The sequence below is a fragment of the Drosophila ficusphila genome, unplaced genomic scaffold, assembly GCF_018152265.1.
Source record: "Drosophila ficusphila isolate 14025-0441.05 unplaced genomic scaffold, ASM1815226v1 contig_636, whole genome shotgun sequence".
Taxonomy (NCBI): domain Eukaryota; kingdom Metazoa; phylum Arthropoda; class Insecta; order Diptera; family Drosophilidae; genus Drosophila; species Drosophila ficusphila.
The window spans coordinates 2,420,573-2,430,491 of record NW_025064569.1 but is presented as its reverse complement, the minus strand read 5'-3'; the positions used below and the strand labels follow the sequence as shown (position 1 = coordinate 2,430,491).

At 36.0% G+C, this 9,919-nt stretch overlaps 1 protein-coding gene across 1 annotated transcript in view; it reads right to left on the bottom strand.

Annotated features, from left to right (window-relative positions):
• Positions 1-7,290: 7,290 nt before the first annotated feature.
• LOC108100769 overlaps positions 7,291-9,919 on the bottom strand; it is a 65,885-nt gene continuing 63,256 nt past the window's right edge. Inside the window, 2 exon segments of the mRNA XM_043208744.1 lie at positions 7,291-8,616; positions 8,619-8,720. Of these exon segments, the coding sequence (XP_043064679.1) occupies positions 7,445-8,616; positions 8,619-8,720 (1,274 nt within the window). The 3' untranslated portion in view covers positions 7,291-7,444.

Genomic DNA, 9,919 nt, shown 5'->3' with positions numbered 1-9,919 from the left:
TCCTTTTAAAATGGTTCTGCACTGGAGGGCTCCATCGAGGTTTTTGAATTATCTACGACATTTAATCTTACAATGCTTATAAAAAATTAATTTACCTAAAGAAGCACCAAATTTTCTTTTTAGTTTGAATGCATATGTGTATGTATTTATTGTTTTCCAAATTAATTTTATTTAATTATAAATACTTCACAACTGTTTCAGCAAACATTGGTAAATGTGATATAGGCATTAATTAAATATATATGGTTCATACACTGTTCCAACCCATTTTTGATAGCAGTTTCAAAAGCTGTACAGTTTTAGAAGAGTCAACACAGTTTTATGCATATATGTATGTACATCTGTATTTAAGAATAGTATTGTTTTCCTTACTGGTATGCATAACTCTGAAAACACTTATATAGTCTGAAATATAAGTATATATTGATGTATGTACGAGTATACTTAACATAATACAAAAGTTTTGCTTCGCGCTGCAATTAAAAAAAAAAACAGTGATTACAATGGAATTTTTTGAGTGTTTAAAACAACAAGTGATGACATACATTTCTATCGCTTTGTAACATAACGTATTTACTTATACCTGGTACTGAAAAAACTGACTCTCATATCTATGTCGCAGGTCTCTGAGCAGACCTGGTAGTAAAAGAAAACCTTACTGCTTTGCAAAAATCCTCGACCTCCCATCATTTTTAAATGATTAGGTTTCGTGTATTTTGAAAGTCTGATTCCGATTTTTTAAAAGATTACATTTTAGGGATTTCCAACTGAAAAAACCATCTAATGAGAACTTATTGATTGCACCTTTTTTTATACCCTTGCAGAGTGTATTATAATTTCAGTCAGAAGTTTGCAACGCACTGAAGGAGAGACCCCAGACCCCAAATTCTTGATCAGTATCACGATCTCAATCGAAATACGTCTGTATTTCTATGTCTAGTCTAGTCTATCTGTTTTAAAGCTATCTGGCTGAAACTTTCCCAAAACTTGTGTAGCTATTACACGCAGTATATAAGTCGGTCCCATACGAAAGATTGAAAAACAAGAAAGGAAGCTAGCTTCGGCAAGCCGAAGCTTATATACCCTTGCAGTCATCAAATATGTCGAACAAAACGCATAAAGGCTAGACAACATCGAAGCTAAGACGATTTTTCTATTCATTTTCCATATTTTTGACTATAGATCATATGGGAGCTATATGATATAGTTGTCCGATTTTGATCAAATTTAATTTGTAATTCAAGAGGCGTAAGAAAACTCTATATTCCAAAAATCATACTTGTCTGATGAAAAACAATGATGTTATAATTTCATTTCCATTATTTCTATATAGATTTTTCGATCTTTCCTATGGCAGCTATAAGATATAGACAACCGATTTTTATGAAACTTTTTTCTCAATATAAACGTTGTTAAAAAACTTGATATTCAAAAAATCATGCTCGTGGGATAAAAAACAACGATGTTATCAATATATTTCCATTAATTCTATATATAATTTTCGATCTCTCCTATGGCAGCTATATGATAGAGTTATCCGATTTTAATCAAATTTAATCCGAAATTCAATAACAGTTAGAAAACGCCATCTTGAAGAATTCAAGTCGATCTGATGAAAAACAGCGGCGTGAGAATTTTTCATTTCATTCCCTTGTATGGGAGCTATCCGATATAGTCGGCCGATCCGGCCCGTTCCAACTTATATACTGCGTGCAATAACTACACACCTTTTGGGAATGTTTCATTAAGATAGCTTTAAAACTGAGAGACTAGTTTGCGCGGAAACGGACAGATGGACAGACGGACAGATGGACAGACGGACAGACGGACAGACGGACAGACGTACAGACCCTTTTGCTCTGCAAGGGTATAAAAATGATCACGCCGTTCTTTTTGACTTGATTGACTTGACCAGATGGAGTTTGTTTTTCTACTATCGAATTTCTAATTAAATTTCATAAAAATCGGACGACTATATTATATAGTTGTGATATAAACAATCGTCGAAAATATATAAACATTATAGAAAAATCGACATATCTTTGATGTTGTTTGGCCTTCATGTATTTTGTTCGACATTTTTGATGACTGCAATGCTCGCCGAAGCTAGCTGCCTTACTTGTTGTAATATCATCTTAGTAAAAATTGATTCTATAATATATTTTCAAAAACGCTGCCGAGTAAAAGAGTGGATTGAATTTGTTGAATAGAACGTTAGGAAGTACTTGCGACCCCATAATTTATTTCCATATATTGATGTCAGTAGTCTGCCTATCCGAAAGATGAGATCTCGAAAACTACACTGCCCCGCAACTGAATAGGTTCATGATCTCAGAGGAAGTAATTTGTCTATAATTTCTAAACCAGTGTACCGATTTCCAAAATTTTTTTTTCTTTAACTCTTGAATCATTTTATAATAAAATGCTGAAGAAGGTTTTTCAAAAACATATTATTTATTCCTTATTTTATTTATTCTTCTGAAAGGTTAACAAAATGCATGATTTTTTTTCGGTCATCTGAATAGGTTCAACCTAAAACAATTAAAATTATTTAAGTAACTAAGGATAATATTCATATTTTTTGAACTTAGCTGATACTTATGAACATTTTTAAAGTACATTTTACTAATTTTAATAAAAAGTGAACCCTCCGTTGTCCGATATAACATCATATACACGACCGGGAAGCGAGCTATACGAATTGTGCAGTATTTGCAGTGAAATTGTTGTCCAGGCTATTTTAATTGCCTTAACTAAAGTTTTTTTGCAATAAAATTACCTGCCTCCTTCATATATCTTGCGCGATAGCAACCCCCATACGATTTCGATTATATTAAGGTCAGGTGAATATGGGGGCCATTCAAGTAAATCCACATTTTGAGCCTTAATCCACTCTTTTACCACCCTAGCTGTATGATGGGAGCGTTATCGTACTGGTAAGACCATTTGATAAAGTGAAAAGTACTTAAATAATCAGGAAACGCAGCCTTTATGATAGATTTGTAGGTTTCCGCGCTCGTTTTATAAGTAACAAATTAAAGGTCGCAAGTGCCAAAGACTGATACCGACTCCCACACCTAAATCAATTTAATTTAGAAGCGTAAATCAATAGCTACAACTATTATTATCACGATCTTCGAAAGGAAGAGCATTTCCTTAGCCGTTGTCATAGCTGTGAGGGTGGGGTAATGGTGTGGGGGTCGGTATCAGTCTTTGGCACTTGCGACCTTTAATTTGTTACTTATAAAACGAGCGCGGAAACCTACAAATCTATCATAAAGGCTGCGTTTCCTGATTATTTAAGTACTTTTCACTTTATCAAATGGTCTTACCAGTACGATAACGCTCCCATCATACAGCTAGGGTGGTAAAAGAGTGGATTAAGGCTCAAAATGTGGATTTACTTGAATGGCCCCCATATTCACCTGACCTTAATATAATCGAAATCGTATGGGGGTTGCTATCGCGCAAGATATATGAAGGAGGCAGGTAATTTTATTGCAAAAAAACTTTAGTTAAGGCAATTAAAATAGCCTGGACAACAATTTCACTGCAAATACTGCACAATTCGTATAGCTCGCTTCCCGGTCGTGTATATGATGTTATATCGGACAACGGAGGGTTCACTTTTTATTAAAATTAGTAAAATGTACTTTAAAAATGTTCATAAGTATCAGCTAAGTTCAAAAAATATGAATATTATCCTTAGTTACTTAAATAATTTTAATTGTTTTAGGTTGAACCTATTCAGATGACCGAAAAAAATCATGCATTTTGTTAACCTTTCAGAAGAATAAATAAAATAAGGAATAAATAATATGTTTTTGAAAAACCTTCTTCAGCATTTTATTATAAAATGATTCAAGAGTTAAAGAAAAAAAAATTTTGGAAATCGGTACACTGGTTTAGAAATTATAGACAAATTACTTCCTCTGAGATCATGAACCTATTCAGTTGCGGGGCAGTGTATAAGAGCTACAATATTGGGATTAAATATGGAGATTCTAGTGTGAAGCCCGCAGCGAACGAAATAGTCAGGTAATGGCGTTGTTCAAATTTCTTTGTTTCAGCGCTGACTCCCGGGTATCAGATAGCCGAGCTCCAACAGGAGCTGTCATAATACATATTTTAATGGATGTTTTGAACATCGAAAAATTTTTGTTGTTTGGGGGGTCCGATCAAAAAATTTTACATTTGGGGGGTCCGATCAAAAAATTTGTTCCTTTGGGGGGTCCGACCAAAAAAAATTTTAGTTTTTATGGTTGAAAAGCCGTGTGCTGTAAGGAAATTTGAAAAAGTCTGAGATTTTGGGGGGGTCCGGACCCCCCGTCCACCCCTGAACGTATGGCAGCGAAGTAAGTTCCAAAACTGCTCAATGGTGATTCAATTCGATCTATCACTAGATTCGCTCAGAACTGATTTAACGACTTTAACAACAATATAGTCGAAACCAAGCTTAAAACATCCTATTAGTGACCTATAAATTAAAAAATCAATTTCATTTCAACAAGGCGACTAAATTTTAAAAATTATAAAAGCTACAACATTGAGATTGACTATGTAGGTAGATACTTGTTATCCAACACGCTGATGGCTAAAATAAATACAGAGGAGATGGTATTTTTAATACATCAGGTTTGCAACGCAGTGAAGGAGACACCTCAGACCCCATAAAGTATGTATATTCTTGATCAGCATGACGATCTGAATCGAAATCTCAGTTTTAAAGCCATCTTGCTAAAACTTTCACAAAAGTTGTGTAATTATTGCACGCAGTGTATTATATAAGACGGAACGGATAGGGGCGACTACAATTATCACGCCGTTGTTTTTTATAGTATCGACTTGATTTCTTCCAGATGATGTTTTTAACTACTATTGAATTTCGGATCAAATTTTGTCCAAATCGGATAACTATATCACATAGGTGCTCTACGTATTTTTAATCATATTGACATGATTTTTAGAGTTTCTAGTTTTTTGACTGCACTTAAATTAAGAAAAAAATTTCATAAAAATCGGGAAACTATGATATATGCAAGGGCATATAAGCTTCGGTTCACCAAAGCTAGCTTGCTTTCTTGCTTAACGTTCAACCTTTAACCTATAAATTGACAAATGCAACAAGATTTTTGTGGAAGACAGAACTGATCTAGAATTTATACTTTATAGGGTCGAAAGAATTTCCCTTACTGTTTTAAAAACTTTCGACTTCATGACTGTTGAATGAGACATTTGTCATTGTTAATGGAATGGCAATGAACAAGCCAAATTAGCATATAGCAAATGTAATCTAGTTTTTTTATATTATTTATATAACAATTATTATTATATATATTTTAGTTAGGTCACGGCAGAAACGGCTTGACATAATAATGGGCCTAAACTATACATTTTAAGACAAGTTGAAATATAACAAAATTTTCACTTAAGTCTTTTACTCAGAAACAAAAAACAAAAAATTATTCTCTTCATAATACTAAATTTGTTTGTCAATCTACTTATGTGCTTATTGTAAATTGGAACCAATTTTTGTTGCAACAGTATATCAACGTCGTACTCATGTTATCATGTTATAATAACTTTTAACGTCATGGTTATAAGTGCCAAACAGATTTCTGTCTTGATATTTTTAATTTAAGGATTATTCAACTTTTGTTGTCAAGTTTCGTACTCAAAACCAAAAAAAAAATTAACAAACATCCCTTTTTATTTTTATAACAAAAAAATTATTGAATAATATAGAAATTTTGTACCCCTGCATTTATTTCTCCTTAATCTGTCTTTTTGGCAATGCGGGTGTATACACTATTATGGTATCAACTATTCCTTCCGTAACTTAGAATCGGTAGTTAGCGGTAATTGTGTTATAGCAATTTGTTTGGGTATTTTTTATAGGAAAAGCATAGGGTAAACCAGCGCAGGCCAAAACTACAAAATCTTAATAATAATTTTTACATTTTTCACTGTTTATGTGGATTCCAAACAATTTTTTTTTTTATTTCTTTAAGGTTTCTTTGCATACCTAAGAATACGATATTTTTTTTATTGAAATTATATTATCTAGTATTACTTTAATAAGTTATTTCAACCTAAGTGCAACTTCCCACGTCACATGTCAATTTTCTTTTTCCTAGTTTATACAAGGTCAATAATTAGATTACCAACATAACATAGCAAAATCATTTTTCGTTCAATATACAAATATTAATAAAATATTAAAGTATCAGAAATCTTATGCAGACAGTATATTGAAAACCAAATAAAATAATATATCTTAGCAGTTAATAATAATTATCCAAAAATCTGCACGAACACATATGTAGGTAATTGCTCGCCTAAACAACTCATTTGGATGTACTGTAAACCTATGCAAATAACAAATCATTCATAGATCAATTTTTTTTTTCTTTATAACTCCACCTGGGAGCATAGCGCCTCGACTGGATTTCTCCATCTTACTCTATTTCTTGCTGTATGTTTCGCTGTGTCTCAGTGAAGTTGTATTGGGATAGTTCGTTACCCAGCAAAATAGACTTAAATAAATCAAAATAAAGAAATAATTTACAAGTGGTACAAGCATTTACTAATTTGGGCTAAAAGAAATTTTTCAATTTTTTTTGGCAAAGTAATAAAAATATATTGCACTGGCGTAAAAAAAATCGTTTTCGCCAATATTGCACAAAAATGGTTCTTAGTGAAATAACCACAATTCGAAAATATTCCAGCAGTAATATAAAAAACTAGAATTCTAGATAAGGCTAGCAATATTTAAACAAGTACAAATTTTAAAGAACTGTATAGTTTAAGAGATTGAAGTTAAAGATAAAACATATAAACATGTAGGTTTTGTACATTAAAAATGTTCACTACATTATATCTTTTTATTAAAGAATTCACTGTAAATCAACTTGAAAGAGCCATTTTCAACCCTTTAAAGCATATATAGTCTTGATCAGCATTACTAGGTGATTTTAAATAGCCATGTGAGTCAGCCTCGTTTTTTTAATTTTTCTAATATGATGTTATAGTTTTTGGGGGACATCCGTTCTTACCTTCTTGACGCAGCTCTCGCTTATTTTTAAAGACGGAATTCGAGTATAACATACAATATTTGAATTCGCATGCTGGTTTTTAAACTTGATCAAGTTAATTGCAATTTTTTTAGCAGTATAAAAACACCCCAATTAAGTATTATTTATGCGTTATGGAATTATCCACAACCCAAAAGCCGATTGGAACCTCATTGATTGTAAGTATACCAAATTAATGAAATCAAAAAGAAAGGAATGAAGTTTTTGAAGTTTTTAAAGAACATGGGTAAGAAAATGCGTCACATTCGGGTACTCTCCATGCCACATCCCAAAGCGTATTTGTGAAGCAGCGAGCAGTCCCCACTCTGATGTTTTTTGCTGTAGCTGCAATTGTTTTCGCCGGCCCTTGATCAACTCTCCAGGTGGGCAAGAGCCGCTGGAGTTCCCACGTCGATGGTGTTCACCCTATTGCCGCTCTCAGCCGCTGAAGGGAGCTTGATGAACTCGCTGTCCGTGTAGACTGGCATAATAATGCAAACAAAGCTTTCGCCGGTCTGCGAGTCCCGCGGATGCAGCGTCACCGGGCTGAACTTGTCACTCTGGCCCTCCGTGTAGGTCTGCAGGCGCTGAAAGACCTCCGGGTAGTGCTTGCGCAGCATGACGCCGCGCCTGGACAGGATGTCCACAATGTTGGACAGGATCCGCTCACGGTTGCCGCACAACGAGCGCTGCCCGGGGTTGAACGTGAGAATCAGGATTTCCGTACGCTCCGGCACTGGAGCTACCAACACCGGCTGCTGGAGAGCCGATTGTGTTTTCTCCAGCTCGGCCAGCACCGGCTTGCAGAGCTTGAGTTTGGCGCAGCGACTGACCAGCTGGCGCTCCCAGCGCACAGGTGCCTGGCCCATGCCCGGCGCCTCGGACACCACGCAAATCGCCACGTAGATCAGCATCTTTGTTTCCGGCTTGTACTCCGTGCTGAGTTTGAGGAGCTCTGAGTACAGCTCCAGACCCATCTCTGCGGGCATAAGGTCGGGCCAGCGCACGAAGGAGGCCTCCCCCATGCACTGGAATCCCTTCTTAATGAAGCCCTCTGCCGCCTCGGCGCTGCGAAAGAGCACCCGCACAACGCCCCGTCCTTGGGAGATGCTGCCCTTCCGCGCCAGGAGACTGAGGTGGCGCTGTGAGTCAGGGTCGTCCTTGCAGGTGGCCAGCACCTGGCGGCACAGGTTGGACGCGCGAGAGTGCAGACACGCCTTCCGGTGCTTCTCCCAGTGGGCTCGTCGGCACTCCCGCGAGCAGTATAGATGGGTGCAGTTGTGGCATGACTTGTAAAGCTTCCTTGCATCGCCCGGAGAGGCACTTTGGCTGCACTTTGTGTTCCGGCAGCGGATCTGTTGTCCCGATCCCTCTTTATTTTCCCCATTGAGCTTGCCTCCGTTTTCCACTTCCGGCTGTGTTTTGACCGACGCGGAGTCGGCCGCCGAGACCCGACGGCTTCTTTCTGGGGCATCTCGCTGTCCATCAGTTTTCGCTCCAGCTGACTGGCAATTGGACTGTGAGTGCGATTGGTCCTTGGCAGCCTTTTCTTTCTGTTGGGGGCGTCGCCCTCGCTATAACGACGTATTCTCTGCTGCTCGTCCATCAATTGCACATCCAGCTGCTGACGACTAGCTGCGTCTGCTTCTGTTAGGAAGAAAGAAGATGATCTCATTGTATTTGTTGTTCAGTATATAAAGTAGAAGGAGGAGGATAAATGTTTCAAATTCAATCCATTGTATCGCATCAAAATAAACCTATATCCTAAAAGCTGTTAAAGAGAGTAAATAGACAAGTATTTATTTTTTAGAGAAACGAGGTTAATTTGCAGGGCTAAAAATATAAAGAGACGAAAGTTTTAAAAGGTTATGGGCCCAGTAACGTTTTGTTCAGTCTAAAGTCAAAGAAAACAAGAAAGGAAGCTAGCTAGCAGTCGTCCGATTTTTATGAAATTTAATGCGAAATTCAAGAGTCATAATTTTTGATGAAAACAACGATTTTGTCATTTTTCTTCTGTTAAGGGGTTATATCCAGTTGCGAGGCCAAAAAAATGAGCTTTTTTGAAAATTATTTTTGGAGAGGCTATTTATTGAATGTATACGTGTTATATATGAAAAGATAGGTAATTTTTTCTGGTTTTAGAATACATTTAAAAAAAATTTTTGGACTCCGTCGGTCCTGTAGAGGATCTCCCGAGGGTCCACTTCAAAAAAGGGTTTTGCGGTGAGGAAAATATCTCCGGTCCAAATGATCAGAAATACAAAAAACCAGAAGGATTACGTAAAGAATAGACAAATGCTGGTAATGAGACTTGGGATTTTCAAAATTTTGATTTTTGACATAATGGCGGCTTCCCAAACATAAAACTTTGTTTTTGGCACAAAAATTTCAACTTTGAAGTGGCTAAAAAAATCGAAATTTTTGTCGGAGCCGAAATTCCAAGTCTCATTACCTGAAAAAAATATCTAAGAAGAGAATGTGAAAGTTTCAAGTCAATCGGTCAAGCCGTCTCTGAGAAATTTTCCTCACCGACTTTGAAGACATAGTTTCGAGAAAAACGCATTTAAAGTTTTGACTACTAGTTGAACTACATGGGAGACGTCTTTACAAATACACTGATTACTCCAATACTATTCCGGAATACTTTGAAATTTTCAGATAATCTTCTTAGATATATATACATTCAAAATAGGCAAAAAAAAAATTTCGATTTTTTCAAAACGCAACTGGATATAACCCCTTAATTTGCGTTAATTCTATATAAATTTTTCGATCTTCCCTATGGTATATATATGTTAGTTGTCCGATTTAAAAAAAAAAATTTTTTAAAGGATATTTAAAAAAAT